This window comes from Pristis pectinata, chromosome 8 (assembly GCF_009764475.1).
Source record: "Pristis pectinata isolate sPriPec2 chromosome 8, sPriPec2.1.pri, whole genome shotgun sequence".
Classification (NCBI taxonomy): domain Eukaryota; kingdom Metazoa; phylum Chordata; class Chondrichthyes; order Rhinopristiformes; family Pristidae; genus Pristis; species Pristis pectinata.
Window position 1 is genome coordinate 30219350 of NC_067412.1, and position 22123 is coordinate 30241472.

The window sequence follows — 22123 nt, forward strand, 5'->3', positions numbered from 1 at the left end:
CACTGAATTGTAGTATTTTATGCACAGAAGGTGGATATTTGGCATATTGGGCCTTTGTTTGCTATTTGGAAGAAATTTTACATTTTTATCACTTAATTGACTTTTGTTCCACAATCTGCATTTGTAAACTGTTCTATAATGTCTATTTCTGCTATATTGAAGTTGCTTCTATTGGTCTTTCAGGAAGTAGTCTGTTAGAAAGCTTTTTTTAAAATCTAATTTCCTCCCTCATTATTTTATTAATGATGTTGTTTGACCCATTTACCTTTGTTACCATTGTTTTCTGGATATTCATCCACCTACCAGTAGAAACAATTTGTCAGATTGCTATCGGTTAATGTTTTTATTAAGTAGGCTTATTTGATTGCTTTGACAAATACAGAAAAAAAATTTTGAGGTTTTGCAACATTTGATTATTTTATCATTAAACAGTTGTTGTTTATGTTTTTCTTAATTAAAGGGTGATTCTGCAGGGATAGAATTCTATCATTAGAATTAGGTTTAGATTTGGAGCCTGAATTCATCTATAATTGAAATGTCCCTAGATATTTGATGTGATTATTTGAGGAGTTTTGTTTCTTTAAGAATGCATACACTCACCAGATAGCTTAAGATAAGATGTAAGATAAATATCTTAAATATGTTCCCACCTATCACCTACTAGCCTCTGTCTTGCCGCCCTCTCACTTCTGTATAGTGGCTATCTTCCTCCTATGCTCTCAGTCCTTGTGCAGAGTATTGATCCGAAACAATGAACATCCCTTTGCCTCCATTGATGCTGCTTGGGTTCCAGCAGTTTATTTTTTGCTTCAGGTTCCTGCATCTGCAGTCTCTTGTGTCTCCTGTCTTAAATAGTTTTTTTATCCACCAAAGAACTGTGTTAACTCGATTCAAAATGTTCCTCAATCTAAATTTATTAGAAGAAAGTTGTAATGAATGAAATGTTGTTTGGATTAATTTCTTTATTTAAATATCCTTTGTATTCACAAAACAAATTAACTATATTACATCTTGAATCATTTTTTTGCTCTCAATGATCCATTTCCCATCTGATATATAAGACAGTAATTTGCTCACTGAGTATCTATCTTGAAATACTATGTACATGGACTAGACATAGGAATGTTGACATTATAAAAAGAGGTATGCTACAAAAGCAAGAAGGTTATGCTAAAGTTTTATAAAACATAAATAGACCCAAACATCGGAAAATTCTGGGCATGGCCTTTTCACGTAGGTGTCAAAAGGACACGTATCTCCACTGCACTTATTTACATTTACAATGGATCAGATTTGAACTATTGCTGGTTGTAAAAGAGTCAGAGATTTAATTAATGTTACTGGAATGTAATGGCTGATGCAACTTCTGATATCTTAAATTAATAGTTTAAACCTATGTACTCACTGGCAATCAGATGATGTATGCCTTCTGGAGACTGACCAGGTCACCCCTATTACAGTCTGTCTCAGCGGTCAATACAGTAATGTTTTCTAGTGACTGACCAGGTCATCCTTCTCTGACTGGAGTGCTTTCGTAGCTGAGGAGCTGTTCTTTTTCAAGCCAAACTCTTGCTGACTCATACTAGTTGTCTCCACAGCTTTTTCCCCTTGACTCTGTTTATATGACAATGCAACTATAGCCACAGTCTGCAAATGTTGCTTTTCAAACTTCTGGACCATCTGTCCTTGAGCACAAGAATTCAGCTAGAAGCCTGGTTATCTTGTTTACCTTGTGTCAGCCATACATCTGACTTTGTACAATTTCAGTAAATCGTGGATCTACAATTACTATAAGTTACATTTTATGTCCCAAAATACATCAGGTGACTCCTGCATTCTTTCTGTAAACAGCCATCTTTATCCTCTTTATCTTAGGTCAAATTTGTGAACTAATTCATTATCAGTAAAAGAGATGTCATCCTGTTTTGATGGGAAAGAAGTCTGAATTCTAGTCTGGTGTTGATTCTGATGTTTAACGCTTTCAAAGGTTGATGGGGATAAATCCATACCGTGTACATGTAACATAGGAAAAGACTATTTGGCCCATTGAGTCCATGCTGACTCCAAGGGAGAAATCATATTAGTATCATTTCCCCTCTCCTTATTTCCATATACCTTGCAATATATTCTCTCTCACACGTACATGTCAATGTCTCTCTTATTCTTTTTGCCATTAACTTACAGTGGAGAGTAATTTGTAGCAGCCAGTTAACCTATCTTTGGAACATGGGAGGATATTGGAGCACTTGGAGGAAACCCATGCGGTCATTGAAAGTATGAACTCCACATAGTGCGTGAGATCAACCTCAAACCTGGGTCTCCGGAACTGAGACAGTAGCAATACCTTGTGCATCACGATATGTGGTAGAACTATATTTGTTACTAATGTGCTGACAGCCATTTCATAGTGGTTCGTAAAGAAAGCTATACATGTCAGTAAATACATTTTTGCTTCAGATAGGGTTATGACAATTTTTGATAGTTTCTCCTTCATTTAGGTTCTGGGGCATCTCATTTATGCTCAGTAATATAAGAAACACAGGTGGCATTAAGAAAGTAACATTTCAGTGGTTTGCTGCAGTCAAGGATGCATTGCCTGGATGCAGAATCAGTAATAACTTAGATGTGTACACTGTGCTTTATAATAGTTTGAATTTGTTTCCCTTTCTTCAATGCCTCTGTTCTTTTTTAATATGTAAACAAGAATTGTGTGACCCATCAATTTCTGCAAATATTTGAATGCTAATTTCACACTTCAGTTGTAAGCTTTTTCTTAGCATTCACTAAATGTGATTAGGCAATGCCAGTGGCTAGGCTCCATAATCTTGAAAGTTTTTTCACACATCCATAAACTGTGCTTTGTGATCCACTAATCATAACTAATTTGAATTAATGCTGATTTGGGTGAATGGAGAAGAATTCTGATTTGTCTTGGTTCGAGTAACCAATGCTTTGCATTTATATAGCTTATATTGGCAAATTTGGCAATGAGCCACTCAAATGTCAAAAACCTTTTTTGAAGAGGTAGGCTTTAATTGACTTCTTAAAGTTGAATATAAAGGCACAAGTTCAGAGAAGTAATTCTGGTATCTAGTTGTGAGACAGATAAAGGCACATCAGCTGAAGAAAATTGGGAATTTACAGGAGATGAGAATTATAAGAATACACAGTCCTAAGGATTGCATAGCTGGAGGAAGTTGCAGAGATAGAGGAGTGATATTTGAACAGAAAGATAAAAAGTTTAAGTTTGAGGCATTTTTGAATCAGTGAGCATTGGGGTGAACCAGATGATGCAGTTTAAAATTTGGGCAGCAGATCTTCCTTTGGTTCAATTGGTTTGAGGATGGATATAATGAGGCTCGGCAAAGAGCACTGGAATTGTGAAGTTTGGTGAAAGCAAAAGTAGGAGTGAAACATGTAATATTCTGTAAGTGGCAGTATGCAGTTTTGTGATGTTATGGCTTTGTAAACACACATTATGATTAAGAAAGGCACCAAAGTTGGCAAACAGTCTGTTTCAGTTAGAGGCAGTTAGCAGGGTGAGTGATAGAGTTCGAGTTTGGGCAGAGACTGAAGGCAGTGGCTTTGTTCTTTCCAATCTCTAATTGGAACCAATGTCTGGATGCCAGGCAGTGAAAATGTCAAATTGGAGTCAGTAGAGGGATTGCATATGGTGATGTTGAGGAAAAACTTGATTTCATCAGTGTATACTCCTTAATCATTTAGCTGAGATTGGTGCACAGATGAGAATTGGGAGGTTTGTAGGACATGTACTTGGCTGATAACAGGTAAACAATCTGTGAGTGAGAAGAGAACGCATTATCAGAGAGATACGAGAGACTGCAGATGCTGAAATCTGAAGCAAAAAAACAAACTACTGGAGGAACTCAGTGTGTCAGGCAGCATCTGTGGAAGCAAACAGGTGGTCGACGTTTTGGGTCAAGACCCTACATCAGGAATGATGCAGGGTCCTGACCTGAAACATGGATCACCCCCAATCCATAGATGTTACTTGTCCTGCTGAGTTCCTCCAGCAGTTTGGTTTTGTTTTAAACTCATCATCAAACATTTTTTTTCTTGAACAACTGGATAGATAAAAAAAAATGAAACCTGGTGTGGGTACCGGGCAGGCACGGTAGTGTAGCGGTTAGCATAATGCTATTACAGCTCCAGAGACCCAGGTTCAATTCCCACCACTGTCTGTAAGGAGTTTGTATGTTCTCCCTGTGTCTGCATGAGTTTCCTCCGGGTGCTCCGGTTTCCTCCCACATTCCAAAGGCATATGGGTTAGGAAATTGTGGGCATACTATGTTGGCGCCGGAAGCGTGGTGACACTTGCGGGCTGCCCCCAGAACACTCTATTGCAAAAGATGCATTTCACTGTGTGTTTCAATGTACGTGTGACTAAAAAAGATATCTTATCAAATGGAAAATGAGGTTTTGGAAGGGCACTGTTAGCAGGATTACTGGAATTCGTTTTGCAAGTTAAAGGTGTTTACAGTATTATATGCTAATGCTTTAAATTGGGAAGTACATTAGAGCTATCTGTTCAATCAGTGGGTTTATTTAAAAAGTTAGTAAACTGCACTTGATCAGATTATAGAGCTAAATCACAGTACTACATTCAAATCACTAAAATGTTCATTTTTGATTTGAAACACTTGAATACATTGTCAGATGCTGATTAATAGTTTTCAACCAAATATTCTTAGATACTTTTGGTCTTTTATGTTACAATCACTTTGTCTATATTCTTCCAAAACATAGTAATGAATGAGGGTCATGTAGTTAATTTGTGACTTGGGCAGACAGATGAAATTTGATTTACAAGCATGATGGGATGCATTTTGCTGGGAGGAATGAGAAGTGGCAAAATGGGACAATTGTAAAGGAGGTGCAAAAACAGAATTTCAGGAGTGTCCACACGTATCTTTTGAAGACGTCAGGGTAAGTCAAAGACTGTTTTTAAAAAAACAAGATATGGCTCTGTAACTAAAGGTTAAACAGATAGTTCAAATGCAAGGTTACTTCTGGATATCACATTAGGAAGCTCTGAAAAAAGTGCAGGAAGGATTTCTGAAAATGACACCAGGGATGAAAGATTAGAAAGAAAAACTGGTTTAATGAGGTTATTGTTTGAGGAGAGGAGGGTGTTCAAAATCATGAACCTAGGAGGAAATAAGGAAATTAACTAGATCAGTGGAGAAGGGTCAATAACCAGAGAGCATGGATTTAAGTTTTTCTTTGCCTGCAGTGACCAGTAGAGCTTTTGATTCTGTAGGAGTTATAGCTGTCAACAAACTGTGAAGTCTGAAGTAGAACAGAACATGCTTGGCCATTAGGTTGTAAGGAGAAAAGGCAGTTTACTGTTTGGTTGGAAATCTTCATCTAAGCTGAAAACTCAGTAGCCTTGTAGTATAAGATACAGTGAAACAACAGACACTTCAATCACAAGCAAAGTTGTTAATTTGTTGAATGACCTGTTAATAGAAAAAGGTAAAGATTTCTGCAAGATATTAAGAGAGGGCAACTAGCTTAAATAGTTCTTTTAAACAAAAACATAGTAAAGACCCAGACCAGCAAAAGAAAATCCAATCAACCAAATTTTCTCACTTTTTGTTTATGCTGTGTGTAACTTGCTTTTTCAGTGATACCTTACTGAATGACATATGTTAGGTTTAACTCTGTGGAATGAGTTCAGATCTGTGGGTTAGTGCTTTGGAAGAATTGCATGCCATTTAGCCCATTTAGAAGACCCATAGCTGACTAGACCTCCTTGTTTATAGCCAGTTTAGCTCCATATCCCTTTTATACCTTTTGCTTGACAAATGTCTTGCCCATGTAAAATGGTCTAGCATTGATTATTACCTGCAGTACTGAGTGTAGACTTCTACTACATTTTGCCTAACTTCACTCCTGACTAATTAGGAAGCAAAAATGCTGGAAATCTGAAAATAACAGAAAATGTTGAAAATCTGTAACAAAAAAAAACGGCAGATGCAGGAAATCTAAAACAAAAACAGAAAATGCTGGAAATGCTGCTTGTATACTGCAGACCATCTCCAGCATTTTGTTAAAGAAAAAGCTTCAGGTGGTCTGCAGGTCGAGTAGCTTTTGTGGAGAGAGAAACAGTTAACAATTGGGTTGATGACTTTTCATCAGAACTGAAGAAATGGGACAACAAGTGTTTAAAGTTGCAGAGAGGGAGTGGATAGGCAGAGCAAAAGGAATGTTTTTGGAGGAATCGAGACCAAGAATACTCATGTGACACAAAACAAAATGTTGTTGGTGTTATCTAAGAGAGGTGATGAATGCTTGTTCATCATAGCAAATCCGAATGCAAGATGGCAGATTTGAAGAAGTGCCGATGAATTGCTGTTTCATCTGGAAGGACTGTTTGAATCCCTAGGTCATGGGAAGGGAAGAGCTAGAAGGATTGGTGTTGCATCTCCAGTGGCTGTATGGGAAAGTGCCGTGAGAAGGGGTGTGCCTTTGAGGGTAGAAGGGAAAACCAGATAATTGCGGAGGGAGTGGTACCTTTGGAATGTCGCAAGGGGAAGGGAAGATTTTGTCTGCTGGTGGAATCATGTTGAAGGTGGTGGAAATTAGAGATGAAATATTGAATGTGGATTCTGGAAAAGCAGAAGACGAAGACAAAAAAAAACTCTAACCTTGCTTTGGCTGGGAGAAGGGGCAAGAACAATTCATTTGCATTTCCAATTGAGTGTATTGCATTTGGTGCTCAAGATGTGGTCTCCTCTACAATGAAGAAACCAAACGCAAATTTGGTGCCTGCTATGCAGAATACCTCTGTTCAGTCCACAAGAGATCCTGATCTTCCAGTTGCCTTTCACTTCAATTCTCCATCCCACCCCCAAGTTGACGTCTATCTTTTGCCTTCTGCACTGCTACAGTCAAGCCTGATGTAAGCTTGAGGGAGCAGTGCCTCATCTTCTGGCTGGCCACTTTACTGCCGTCAGGGGCTCTATATCAAATTCAATTTAATTTCAGAATAACTCTGCCTTCCCTGTTTGTGTCTGAATTGCTAGTAACATTAACTCAAGTTTTCTCTCTGCACAGATGCTCCCTGACCTGAGTATTTTACTTAGGTTACTAGCAACTGTTGCGTGCTACGTCTCACAGTTCCACAGTTTTTTCTCTCTGATGCACATTCATATCCCTCAATTTACACTCCAGATAGATCAGCTATGATTATCAAGCATGCGTCAATCTCTCAGGCGGCGCCAATAGCATTTGTTCACATGACAGTCCTTGTCTACATCTTAGAGATGTTTTCTCACTCCCTGCAACTTGTTTTTTTTTCCCACTTTTCTGGTTGTGGTGAGGGGTCATCAGCCTGAAAAGTCAACTGCTTTTTCTCTCCACAGATACTAGCTGATCTGAGTATCTCCATCATTTGTGATTTTTATTTTACTCTTGACAGGCTTGCCCCTTAATTTTAGATGTCCTTGGTCTCACTTTCCCCAGGCAACAGAAACTGTTCCTCTCTCTGTACCCTATTCTTTATCTTTTAATATATTGAAAATTTCAGTTGAACCACACACAACTCACCACCCACCCTCCAGAACTTCAGGGCAATCCATAATGAATTGAGGGATCTTTCCTCATAATTCAATCACTGGTATCATTCCAATAAACTTTTATTGCACTGCTGTCACGTAAGTGCAGCACCCAGAACCATCCACCTCATTCCAGGTATTGTCTCACCAAGTCTCTGCACAATTGCAGCACAACTTCAGCCACAGTGCACTCCAGCCTTCCAGATGAAAATGGCAGCATGCCATCAGCATTCAAGGTTATCTTCTACAGCTGTCTATAACATGTCAGTGTCAATATACATGAATTCCTAGATCTCTTTGGACATTCTAATGTTTCTAAGGTATTAAGATATTATTTATTAGTCACATGTACATCGAAACACACAGTGAAATGCGTCTTCTTGCGTTGCTGAGAATGTGCTGGGGGCAGCCTGCATGTGTCGCCACTCTTCCGGCGCCAACGTAGCATGCCTGCAGCTCCTAACCTGTACATCTTTGGAATGTAGAAGGAAACTGGAGCACCCAGAGGAGACCCATGCAGACACGGGGAGAATGTACAAACTCCTTACAGACAGTGGCAGAACTGAACCTGTGTCACTGGCACTGTAATAGCATCATGCTAACCGCTACAATACTGTGTTGCTTTAGATTGTTGCTGTTTACTTTGCTCTATGCTTTTTGTCTCCCATCTAAAATCTATGTTTTTTTTTCTTCTGACGGACATAGGAACAGCTTGGGCTATTAATTCTTTTACACTTGTTTGATCTGTGACCTTACTCAAAGTTATCAGCTGAAAATTTCAGTGTTTAGCCACACTATCCTTCATTATAAGCTCATTAATTCTATAATTGTTGTAGACAAAAGTAATCATAAAACTATTACAGTGCCAGCGACCCGGCTTCAATTCCGGTCGTTGTCTGTAAGGAGACTCTGGTTTTCTCCCACATTCCAAAGACATACGGGTTAGGAAGTTGTGGGCATGCTATGTTGGTGCCGGAAACGTGGCAACACTTGTGGGCTGCCCCCAGAACATTCTACGCAAAGATGCATTTCACTCTGTGTTTTGATGTACATGTGACTAATAAAGATATCTTATTTCTACATGTCCTGGCTGGTTTTTATTCATTTTCATTTGCAATACCATTCTCCATTTTTCAAAGGATCCATATTGCTTGCCTCTAAGATTTTTGATATCCCTTGCAAGTTTTTCATCCTCCCTCTTGTGTTGCTCTTCATGGTGTGTTTTTTCAGCCTTTTTTTTCTTGTGTATCTATTGTCTGTTCAAATGCCATGCCAAGACATGAGCACGTAACCTGTCATTCAGTGCAAAACTAAGTACTGCATTGTTGGAGGTAGCATCTTCAAAGGATGAAATGTTGAATCTGGTCCTGTCTCCTAGGGCTGTATGGGGGGAGAAAAAGAGCAGGGGAGTTCTTCTTTGTTCTGGCAAACATTATTCCTCTGTTAACATCACTGAAACAGACAATTAGATGAATCATCACATAGTAGTTGTGTGGGATTTTTCCTGTTTGTATGATAGCTGCTGAGTCTGTCTTCCAAGTATTAGTGACTACACTTCAAAAGTAAATTGGCTGTAGAATGCTAAAGGCAATGTCAAGTTTCTTCATTCTTGACAACTTATGTCATTGATTTAAATGTTCATATAGTTCAATATCCACCAGCTGCTTTCTTTTTGTTTGCGCTATTGTAGCGACTAGCTACACACTAAAGAATAAAGACACGGAGTCTGTTGCTTGGAGTCAGAAGTTGACTGACCGACAGGGGCACGGTGCACCTTTTAATACTCAAACTCTTCCTGCGCTTCTGTACCCGTGCTGACGTCACGTGCAGGTCACCTGACCTTCCCACGCGCAGGCTTTCCTAGCCCAACGATGGAGAAGGAGGGCCCTGCCCTATCTTGGGTCGGGGCCTCCGACGCTCCAGGTTGCCAAGCCACTTGCGCAGCTGGTTGAGCGTCGCAGCAGGTTCTTCTTCTGGCCCCCAAGGGGCTAGTAAGAACTCGCCCAGGATGACCAAGGGCATTCCGTAGACCATCTCTGCAGACGAGGCATGCAGGTCCTCTTTTGGTGTGGTACGTATCCCCAGCAGGACCCAGGGGAGTTCGTCCTCCCAGTTGGGCCCCTTAAGACGGGCCATGAGTGCCGACTTCAGGTGTCGATGGAACCTCTCCACGACCCGTTGGATTGCGGATGATAGGCGGTGGTGAGGTGGATCTGGGAACCCCACAAGTTGGTGACGGCACACCACAGGCTGGAGGCGAATTGAGCTCCCCTGTCTGAGGTGTCTGAGGTGACACCGAAACGGGCCACCCAAGTTGACAAAAGGGCCCGTGCTCAGGACTGGGTGGAGGTGTCCGCAAGGGGAATGGCTTCGGGCCAGCGGGTAAAGCGGTCGACAATCGTGAGGAGGTACCGCGCTCCTCGGGAGACTGGGAGGGGACCAACAAGGTCGACATGGATATGGTCGAACCTCTGGCGGGTAGGTTGAAAGTCCTGCAGAGGGGCCTTGACATGCTGCTGTACTTTCGAGGTCTGGCAGTGTGTGCAGGACCGGGCCCATTCGGAAAACTGTTTACGCAGGCCATGCCAGACTAACTTGTCGGACACCATCCGGACAGTAGTCCGGATGGATGGGTGTGCCAGGCCGTGGATGGAATCAAACACCCGTCGACACAAGGCAGCTGGAACGATGGGGTGGGGTTTACCGGTGGAGATATCGCAGAGCAGGGTGCGCTCACCTGGGCCTACCAGTAGGTCTTGCAGTTGCAGGCCCGAGACAGCGGTGCGATAGCTGGGATCCTCCATGTCCGTTTGTTGTGCCTCCGCCAAGGTGCTGAAATCCACCCCCGGGACAAAACTTGGATGGTGGGCCATGAAAGTGCATCCGCGACCACATTCTTTTTCCTGGACAGATGGCGGACGTCACTGGTGTGCTCTGAGATGTATGACAAGTGCCGCTGCTGCCGTGCTGACCAGGGATCTGAGACCTTGTGGAAAGCGAAGGTCAACGGCTTGTGGTGGGTGATAGCTGTAAACGGCCTGCCCTCTAAGAAGTATCGGAAGTGTCTGATGGCCAGGTACAGCGCCAACAGCTCGCGGTTGAAGGCGCTATATTTGAGCTCTGGTGGTCAAAGGTGTCTGCTGAAGAACAACAGCGGTTGCCAACGCCCTTTGATGAGTTGCTCTAGAACACCTCCGACCGCTGTGCTGGAGGCGTCGACCGTGAGGGCAGTCGGGACGTCCGTACGAGGATGCACCAACATGACCACGTCTGCCAAGGCCTGCTTGGTTTTGACGAACGCGGTGTCAGCCTCCCCTGACCAAACAATGTCCTTGCTTCCGCTCGACAGGAGAGCAGACAATGGGTGCATGATGCAGGCCGTGGATGGTATGAACCAGTGATAAAAATTTACCATACCGAGAAATTCCTGCAGGCCCTTGATGGAGGTGGGTCTGGCGAAGTGGCGGATGGCGTCGACCTTTGCAGGCAGGGGCGAGGCGCAGTGTTTGTCGATCCGGTGGCCCAAGAAATCGATTGTCTCGAGCCCGAACTGGCATTTGGCTGGGTTGATGGTCAGGCTGAAATCCCTCAGGCGAGAACAGAGTTGGCGGAGGTGCATGAGATGTTCCTGGCGGCTGCTGCTGGCGATCAAGATGTCGTTGAGGTATATGAAAACGAAGTCAAGGTCGCGCCCGACCGCGTCCATCAGTTGTTGAAAGGACTGAGCAGTGTTCTTGAGGCCAAAGAGCATCCGGACGAATTCAAAGAGGCTGAATGGTGTGATCAGTGCCATCTTTGGAATGTCGTCCGGATGCACTGGGATCTGGTGATAGCCGCGGACGAGGTTGACCTTGGGGAAAAAATGGACCGCCCGTGCAGGTTGGCAGTGAAGTCCTGAATATGCGGCACGGGGTACTGGTCTGGGGTAGTTATGTCGTTCAGGCATCGGTAATCACTGCAGGGTTGCCAGCCACCGGCTGCCTTGGGGACCATGTGCAGCAGAGAGGCCCATGGGCTGTCCGACCTGCGGATGATCCCTAACTCCTCCATCTTCCTGAATTCCTCCTTCGCGAGGCGGAGCTTGTCCAGGGGTAGCCGTTGGGCGCGGGCATGGAGGGGTGGGCCCTGGGTAGGGATGTGATGCTGGACACCGTGCTTGGGCAAGGTGGTGGAGAACTGGGGCATTAGCACAGACGGGAACTCTGCCAGGACCCTGGCGAACCCGTTGGTCGACATGGTGACGGAGTTGAGGTGTGGGGCTGGTAGCTTGGCCTCACCCAACGAGAACGTTTGGAAGGTCCTGGCATGTACCAAATGCTTACCCTGCAGGTCAACCAGCAGACTGTTGGCGCGAAGGAAGTCTGCCCTGAGGAGTGGTTGCACAACGGCAGCCAGGGTGAATTTCCAGGTAAAGTTGTTGGTGCCGAACTGGAGTTGTACCAAACGGGTGCCAAAGGTCCGGATGGCACTGCCGTTGGTGGCTCTGAGGGCGGGTCCTGGTGTGTGGTTGCGAGTCTCGTGGCTGTTGGGAGGCATGAAACTGACCTCTGCCCCGGTATCCACCAGGAACCGATGACCGGAATGCCTGTCCCACACGTGCAAGAGGCTATCTGGGTGGCCAGCCGCCGTAGCCATCAGTGGTGGCTGGCCCTGGCGTTTCCCGGAAACCTGCATGGTGGCCGGCACCTGCGGGCATCTGCGCCCCGCCACTGGTGGTAGAAGCACCATTGGTCGGTCGGTGTCTCAGACCTGGTGGCGGGTGTGGTGTGGTCGATTGCTGGGTACGTAGTGTGGCAATGCGCTCGACAGACGCCCCGCTCTCCTTCGCCCGCCAAAGGACATCAGCACGGGCGACCACCTTCCGGGGGTCGCTGAAGTCGGCATCGGCCAGGAGCAGGTGGATGTCATCGGGTAACTGCTCCAGAAAGGCCTGCTCGAACATCAGGCAGGGTTTGTGGCCGTCTGCCAGGGCCAATGTCTTGTTCATGAGCGCAGAGGGGGGTCTGTCACCCAGCCCATCGAGGTGGAGGAGGCGGGAGACCCGTTCGCGTCGGGAAAGGCCAAAAGTCTCGAGAAGGAGGGTCTTGAACTTATCATACTTCTCCTCCTCCGGGGGCGCCTGGATGAAGTCCTCAACCTGGGCTGCGGTGTCTTGGTCGAGGGCGCTCACCACGTAGTAGTACTTAGTGTCATCCCTGGTGATCTGGCGAATCTGGAACTGGGCCTCGGCCTGGTCGAACCAGACATGGGGCCGGAGGGACCAAAAGGTGGGCAGTTTAAGGGCTACTGCCTGTACCTCCTGTTGCGCAAAAACATCGGGGTCACCAATGTAGCGACTAGCTACACACTAAAGAATAAAGACACGGAGTCTGTTGCTTGGAGTCAGAAGTCAACTGACCGACGGGCGCGGTGTGCCTTTTAATACTCAAACTCTTCCCGTGCTTCCGTACCCGCGCTGATGTCACGCGCAGGTCACCTGACCTTCCCGGGTGCGGGCTTTCCCAGCCCAATGATGGAGAAGGAGGGCCCTGCATCATCTTGGGTTGGGGCCTCCGACAACGCTCGCGATCTCGGAAGCTGGTTCGATACCGGTAAGGTGAGTCGCCACACTATGATAAAACCTGTTCAAATGATTCAGCTTTTGATTACATTTTGGACATTTGCTTATCTAATTACATCATGGTTGTGCTGATTTCCTGGGTGTGTTGCCTGCCCAAGTGTTTTAATACTGGTTTTCTAGATGCTCAACTTTTTTTTTTGTCTTAATCAAAATAATTCTTGCTTGAACTTTTATTTGAGGTGGCATTTGAAGATTTTGTTCTTTTGGCTTGCTTCTATCCATATCATTCTAATGCAAATACCATTCCCTTTTATTTTTATGATACTTTTAGCACAGTATCTCGGATTTTATGCAGTTCCTTTTTCCTCTAACAGAAAACAACTAGAGATACTATTACATGTGTTCATTATTTGCAAGTAGAATTCCACTTCAATGATTTTAAGTGACTAAATGTATTGGGTAATTTTTGAATTGGTTGAATGAAATATGTTTAATTTAAAGATTTAACACAACAAAAATGTGCACTTACAGCTGTATTATTGCTACCAACAGCAGCTTGTGTGTACATGAGTTAGAACATTTTCAGTAGGTGAAAGATGTACTCATTTCAAAGATTATCGAAGATAGCAAAAGTTGAACGATTCCGTTCTTCCTGAAGATGCCAATTATTGAGTTTCAGAAGTAAAATGACTAAATGAACAACTGTTTGATTTCATGTAAATCAAGTATTGTGATTAGGGAGTCATGATAATAACTTGGCTTATTTGCCCCCAGAAGACTGAAATTGTCACAAATTTTGATTAGTAATAATTAAAATTCAAATGTGCTCAAATACCATCAATCCAGAACCTTTATCTCTGCTGCTCATGTATCTGTCTTCAGCACATTTCCCAAAAATTCAATTCTGAAAAAAGTCTTTGATTCACAGTGATGTAAATTATATTAAGTGCTTTTATATACTCAATGATGCACACAACTGGGAAAATCTATTAGGATTTTAGTTAAATTGCTCATAGTTTTGGTATTAGTGAATATTTATGAATGTGGGACTAATGGAATAACTTCTGTTGATATGTTTAAATTAAATACTAACCTTTTTCCCACCAACCCCATCCCTCTTTGTTTTTCAGTCACTCCTGCTGTTAGGTGGAGTTGCTCTCGTCTGTCTGGCCCTCAACCTCCTCTTCCTTCTCTTCTATTCTTTTTGGCTATGCTGTCGGCGGAAGAGTGAAGATCAGCCAAATGCAGACTGTTGCTGTACAGCATGGTGTGTGATCATAGCAACACTTGTGTGCAGGTGAGGCTAAAACCTTGCAGGCAGTTTATTGAAGTTTGAGATTTTGATTTTATGGCATTACAGCTGACCCCCGTATTACAGTGGGGGCAGAGTTATGTTCCTAGAAAACCATCCATATAAAATTATGAGAGGCATAGATGGGGTAGACAGCCACAATCTTTTCCCCAGGAAAGAAATGTTGAGTACTAAAGGGCATAGCTTTAAGGCAATGGGAAAATTTGAAGGGGATGTGCGGGGCAAGTTTTTTTTTTACAGAGTGGCAACTGTCTGGAACGCACTGCTAGGGGTGGTAGTGGAAGTAAATGTGATAGTGGCATTCAAGATGCTTTTAGATAGGCACGTGCACATGTAGGGAATAGAGGGATATGGATCATGTGCAGGCAGAAGGGATTAGTTTAAATTGGTATCATGCTTGGCACATCAGGGGTGAAGGACCTGTTTCTGTGCTGCACTGTTCTAGGTATCACTTTTCCATAACGCAAAGCCACGTGCAAGTTGAAAAAGAATTCATTTTGTGCCTCATTTATCTATCTATCTATTTATTTATTTTTACATAGATTTAGTGAGAGCAAGTTTTTATTCTGTATCTCAGATCTTTTGGTAGCGATTTGTGAATTTCTGTTACCCCAAACTGCTCTGACACAGGGATCGCTGGTACTTATTTTTCTGAGTGATACTGTCAGCTCTTAACTGACCATTGTCTTGGGTTCCTCAGTTTAGCCACATTCTTATGAAACTTCATGAAGTTATAGAACAGTCAGCTTAACATCAGCAGTAGGTATAATAATGCAGTCCTTACCAAAGGAGAGTATAGAAGAACATGTAGAAATGAAAAGTATAATGAATAATCATCTTGGGTTTCAAAAGGGAAAATCTTTCTTGACTGACTGAATTTTTTGAGGAGGTATAGGAAAGACTAGACAGTTTAATGTAATTTTTCTAGCTTTTCAAAAAGCCTTTGAAGGTATCTCATAATGGGTAAATAAGGTCAACTAATTTGGAGGAAGTTTATAGAAACAAGTCCAAGACAGTGTGCAGTGAGGATGGCAAGAAGGACAGGCAGGTGAGAAGTCAGGATAATTTGCTGAACAATAGAAGTACAACAAATCAGGATGTTAGAATACAGGATGTTAGGATAGAGGATGAGGTATATAGAAACATGTTTAAGATAGTGTGTAGTGAGGATGGTAAGAAGGACAGGCAGGTGAAAAGTCAGGATAATTTACTGAACCATAGAAGTACAACAAAATCAATAGCAGATACTGGACTAAATGTACTATATTTAAATGCACGTAGCATTAGGAATAAAGTAGATGACCTAGTGGCACAACTACAGGTTAATAAATACGACATTGTGGCAATCACCGAGTCATGGCTTTATGATGGATGTGATTGGGAACTGAATGTCCAGGGGTACACAGTGTATAGGAAGGATAGATGGGTAGGCAGAGGGGGAGGTGTGGCCATGATGGTTAGTAGTGATATAAAATCAATAGAAAGGAAGGACATTGGGTCAGAAGAGGTGGAATCCTTATGGGTGGAGCTAAGAAATAGCAAGGGTAAAAGGACAATAGTAGCAGTTATATATAGGCCCTCTAATAGCAGTCAGGAAGTGGACGATAAGTTGCAGTTTGAAATAGGAAAAGCGTGCCAGAGTGACAACGTGAAGATAATTATGGGGGATTTTAACATGAAGGTGGACTGGGAAATCCAGCAAGGCAGTAGAACTCAGGAGAGTGAGTTTGTGGAATGTCTACGGGACGGTTTTTTGGAGCAACTTGTTGATGAACCCACCAGGGGATCGGCTGTTTTGGATTGGGTGCTGTGTAATGAACTGGAGGTGATTAGGGAACTAAAGGTAAAGGAACCGTTGGGAACTAGTGATCACAATATGATTGAGTTCAGTTTCAAATTTGAGAAGGCGAAGCTGATAACTGGTGTATCGATATTTCAGTGGAACAGAGGAAATTAGAGTGGTATGAGAGAGGAGTTGGCCCAAATTGATTGGAAGAGTAAGCTGGCTGGAGGGATGGCGGAGCAGAAATGGAAGGAATTTCTACAAGAAATAAGGAAAATGCAGGATAGATGTATTCCAAGAAAAAAGGTTTTGAATGGAAAAAAGGCACAAATGTGGATAACGAGAGAGGTGAAGGCTAAAATAAAAGCAAAAGGGAGGGCATACAAGGAAGCAAAAATTAGTGGGAAAACAGAAGACTGGGAAACTTTTTAAAAACCTCTAGAAAGAAACTAAGAAGGTCGTTAGGAAAGAAAAGATGAATTATGAAAGGAAATTGGCGGATAACATTCGAAAGGATACTGTTTTTTTAAATATATAAGGAGTAAAAGACAGACACGGGTTGGTATAGGACCAATCCATAATGGTGCGGGAGAGATTATAATGGATGATAAAGAGATAGCAGAAGAACTAAATGAGTATTTTGCATCTGTCTTCACTGTGGAGGACATCAGCAATATACCAGTTAGTCAGGGGTCTCACAGAATGGAACTGAGTTCAGTTAAGATTACTAGAGAGAAGGTGCTAGGAAAACTAAATGGGCTAAAGACTGATAAGTCTCCCGGACTGGATGAGGTGCATCCCCGGGTTCTGAAGGAGGTGGCTTTAGAGATAGTGGAGGCATTGGTGATAATTTTCCAGGAATCGATAGACTCCGGCATGGTTCCGGAGGACTGGAGGGTCACAAATGTAGTTCTGCTGTATAAGAAAGGTGGGAGGCAGCATAAAGGAAATTACAGACCTATTAGTCTGACGTCAGTGGTGGGAAAGTTATTGGAATCGATCCTCAAGGATGGGGTTATGGAATACCTAGAGGTGCAAGGTAAGATAGGTCCTAGCCAACATGGTTTTGTGAAGGGAAGATCCTGCCTGACCAACCTTTTGGAGTTTTTTGAAGAAATCACAGGTAAGGTGGCTAAGGGAGAGGCTGTAGATGTTGTGTATTTAGACTTTCAAAAGGCCTTCGACTAGGTGCCGCTTAAGAGACTGATTAACAAGATGAGAGGTCATGGAATTACAGGTAGGATAACAGAATGGGTGGAGCATTGGCTGGTTAGCAGGAAGCAAAGGGTGGGAATAAAAGGATCTTGTTCTGGTTGGCTACCAGTTACTAGTGGTGTTCCACAGGAGTCTGTGTTGGGGCAGCTTCTTTTTACCTTGTACATTAACGATTTGGATGATGGAGTAAATAGTTTTGTGGCTAAGTTTGTGGATGACACCAAGGTAGGTGGAGGAGTAGAGAGTATTGAGGAGACAGGAAGGTTGCAGAGAGACCTAGATAGTTTAGGAGAATGGGCAAGGAAATGGCAGATGAGATTCAATGTTGAGAAATGTGCAGTTGTACACTTTGGTAACAGAAATAAACGGGCAGATTATTGTCTAGGAGGAGAGAAAATTCAAAATACAGAAGTACAAAGGGACTTGGGGGTACTCGTGCAGGATACCTTAAAGGTTAACCACCAGGTCGGATCGGTGGTAAAGAAAGCGAATGCTATGTTGGCATTCATTTTGAGAGGTATAGTGTTTAAAGGAAGGAAGTGTTGATGAGGCTCTACGGGACACTAGTGAGGCCTCATTTGGAATACTGTGCACAGTTTTGGGCCCCATATCTTAGGAAGGATGTGCTGATGTTGGAGAGGGTTCAGAGGAGATTTACGAGGGTGATTCCTGGAATGAAAGGGCTTGCGTATGATGAGCATTTGTCAGCTCTTGGACTGTACTCACTGGAGTACAGAAGAATGAGAGGGGACCTCATAGAGACATTTAAAAATGTTGAAAGGACTGGACAGAGTAGATGTGGCTAGGCTGTTTCCCTTGGTGGGTGAGTCCAGGACCAGAGGGCACAATCTTAGAATTAGTGGGTACAGGTTTAAAGCGGATGAGGAGAAATTTCTTTAGCCAGAGGGTGGTGAATTTGTGGAATTCCTTGCCAGGTACAGCAGTGGAGGCCAGATCATTGGAGGCGTTTAAGGAAGAGATAGATAGATATCTAAATAGTCGGGGTGTCAAGGGATATGGGGATAAGGCCGGAAATTGGGGTTAGAATAGTTTTTTTTTCTCATTGCGCCCCCCCCCCCCCCATTTCTCATTTCTTTTTCTTTTTTTTCCCCTTTTCTTTGGAGCAGGCTCGATGGGCCTAATGGCCTACTTCTGCTCCCTTGTCTTGTGATCTTGTGAGTTGGCAACAAGTATCAGAGTGTATTATCTGCTGCCCCCTGGACAGGAAGCAATGGAAGGGAACAAAGAATAGCTATTCACAATAGGGAAGAAGATGAGAAGTGGTGTCCCACAGCATGAAAGTTGGGATTATAGCAATTTACAATGAGCATTAACAAATTAGACGCTGGACTTAAATTCCAAATTTTGTAGTAGAGGAGTTGGAGATAGTACTGAGGAGGACTACAAGTCAGATGGGCAAATAACTGGCAAATAAAGTTCAACACAAAAATGTTAGTATATTTTTATAAGCAGTATTTGGAGGTCAGTTATTACTTGAAAGTTGAGGGTCTAGTTGGGGCAGAGGAACAAAGGGATCTTGGAGAAGAAGTACATCTATTGCTGAAAGTTGAACCACAGGCTAGCAAAGCCATAAAAATGAACTTATTTCTAGGGGATGGAATTGAACTGTAAGGAAGTTACACCAAATCGTGGTTCTACTGTACCTAGAGTACTGCATACAGGTCTAGTTGCCATATTATAAGAATAATGTAGAAACAGTGTGTATGGTTCAAGGAAGATTGATTAAAAATGATGCCAGGAAATTGAAGGTACGCACATTAGGAAAGGATAAGTAGACTTGGTTACTTGAGAAGGCTGAAGGGTGACTTAATGGTGGTCTTAATGAAAAGCACAGGGGCCATTCATAAAAGATGATCACTAAGAAATCTAAAAGGGAATCCGGAAGAAGCTTCATTATCCAAGGAGTATGAAAATGTGGTTGAAGCAAATAGCATAGAAGCTAAGGGGAAGCTGGACAAGCAGAGGAGGAAGTAGGGAGTTAAGGGATTGAAATAATAGATTTAACTGAGGAAAGACTGGAAGGAATTTGATTGGAGTATAGTGTTAGAATGGCTTGGTTGGGCTAAATGGTTTCCATAGCATACAACATCCACGTATGTATTTTCATGCAAGGCAAGCACCTATCATAAGTAATGTAATGAAAGCACCAAACAAACCTAAATGCTTAAAAAGATGTGAGGCAAAAGTAACTCATAATAATTGTTGTATACTTCTTCATGTATTTGTTACAATAACATTTTCAGACTGCCATACTGGTCATGGTTTCTGCCTCTGGTTAAGGAATGTTGTGATGTGAAGAAAATGTGCTGAGAAAGAGATTTCAGTTGATGACTACTAAATACAGCTGTTACCCTGAAACTAAACAGTTGAATACTGATGCGGCCTCATTTTGATAACGTCAATATTGCTGTAATCTCTATCCTGATCCTATGTTATCTACACAGTAAATTAAATTGGGATGTTTCCAGTTCCCAATTTTGTGTGCATCGGACTGATTTGGATTATTCATGCTTTGCAGATGTGAGCCTTCAAGAGGTCAATTGTTGAGCTATATATTCAGTGACCTTAGATTAATGTGTAGGTGCAGAATCATGTAGCGAGCAACAAACAGGTAGGGTCATGGAAAGGGAAAGTTGTAACTTGAGGATATGAGGTATGCATTTTATGCTTTCAATGTAAATGCATCAGACAGGTACATTAGGCATCTTCTTAAATGTAATATTTCCGAATAATTATTGACACGATTATGTCAGCCATCAAGGTGGATAATAAGCAGTTCTGTACTGTGCAGTTTATTCTAGAGTAAACAAAGTCAATTTATTTACAAAGTGGTTAATTAAAAGAAACATAAAAAAACAGGCTACAATAATTTCTCCTAAAATAGCTGAGTAATTTCTCCAGGAAGAAAAAAAAGGACAGTTAAATACAAATGATGTTCATAAAAGTAATTTCTGTCACCAAAAGTTTAATTTGCAGGGAAATCATACAATCATCTGCACTCTGGATGGTTATAATATTGTCATTACACGCAGAAGTGTGTGTAGTTTGTGCTTTCTGTAATATTTTTCTCCCTCAATTTGTTGGCAGCAACATTTTTTAAATAAAGTACTTTACCATCAACTCATCTTGGAAGATGTATCTGCAATTTAAAGTTTATTCTAGGTTCTTTTTAAAGAAGGAAATTTGCAGAAACTTTCTTGAGGAACACTTAATTTTCGAGATTGAGATTCTATAAATAAAAACTTGTCTATCTGGATGAGAAAAGGGTACATGTAACCCAACCTAGTGTGAAGGTATTTGGGACATTTCTTGGAAAAAGAAATTTGAGGTGCCCAGGGAATTAAAAACAGTCTAGACCAATGAACTTAAGTGGTGCAACTCTGACATTGAGAAATAGACATTCAGAAAGGGAACAGTTCTGAACATTAAGCTGCTTCCCTGAAACTTAGCTACTTGCTCTGTGTGAGGTTGCAGTTTTTCTCATGGTTATATGTTCACCTTCAGAGGCTAATCCTCTTCCTGTGTGAACCAAAAGGTAGCAAATGGAGGGTCAAATGACTTGAGTAAACAGAATCTTTTTGCTGATACTGGATAATATATACATTCCACTATGCCCCATATAATTGCTCAAGACTGATAAGTAAACACATTTATTCATTTGGCTGCACAACTGATTGAAATGAGATAATCATGCAAGAATGTGCAGAGTCGTTTTGAACCAGCAGCAGTCCATTTTGAGACAATTCTTCCACTGTACTGCAAACAATTCTTCCTGTGGTATTAAAAGAAGTACATCTCTTAGAATCATAGAAAGTACAGCACAATACAGGCCCTTCGGCCCACAATATTGTGCCGACCTTTAAACCTCATCTGAAAACTATCTCAACCCTTCCCCCCACATATCCCTCTATTTTAACTTCCTCCATATGCTCATCTAGCAACCTCTTGAATTTGACCAATGTACCTGCCTCCACCACTGTCCCAGGCAGCACATTCTATGCCCCAACCACTCTCTGGGTAAAAAAACCTTCCTTTGATATCTCCCTTGAACTCTTTCCCACCTCCCCCAATTACTTTAAAGCCAAGCCCTCTTGTATTGAGCATTGGTGCCCTGGGAAAGAGGCGCTGGCTGTCTATCTATTCCTCTTAGTATTTTGTATACCTCTATCATGTCTACAATGATAGAATGTTACAGCTGAAGTACAAAGTGAATGTTACTTGCATTTTTTCCGTCAACACCTCAATTGCTAGAGGGCAATCAAGTAGACAGAAATTGTTTTGGCATTGTGTTCATGCTCCAGAGTGTTAGAATTTTTTTTTATACTTAGGGCCACTGTAAATAATCCTTAAGGCTCTTTGGCTAGTCTGTCGTCTTTTAAAATGTGCAGCTCTCATTTTGAGGTTTCAAAGCCTATTTTAAAACTACCTTAAAACAAAAACGCCTTTTATCATTATTACTTATATTTTGTTGAGAGGGATCTATGTTCCAATACAGCTATGGTTCTAGGTATAGGGAATTAACAGATCAAAGGAACTCCCACAAGGAAGGAAGGAAGAAATGTCAGAGCAGAATGTTGCTTTTGAGCTTTAACACCATCTGGTGGCTACTTGCAAGCTTCTGAGTTCCTGGGTACAGTACTTGGAACTTTGTC

The 22123-nt window shown here is 42.4% G+C and overlaps 1 protein-coding gene across 7 annotated transcripts in view; it reads left to right on the forward strand.

The window, feature by feature from the left end:
• LOC127573460 (protein tweety homolog 3-like) overlaps positions 1-22123 on the forward strand; it is a 139156-nt gene that overhangs the window by 44564 nt on the left and 72469 nt on the right. For all 7 annotated transcript variants that reach the window (XM_052021704.1, XM_052021700.1, XM_052021702.1 and 4 more), the window contains exon 2: positions 14271-14437. In XM_052021704.1, the coding sequence (XP_051877664.1) occupies positions 14271-14437 (167 nt within the window). The remainder of the gene's footprint in view (positions 1-14270; positions 14438-22123) is intronic.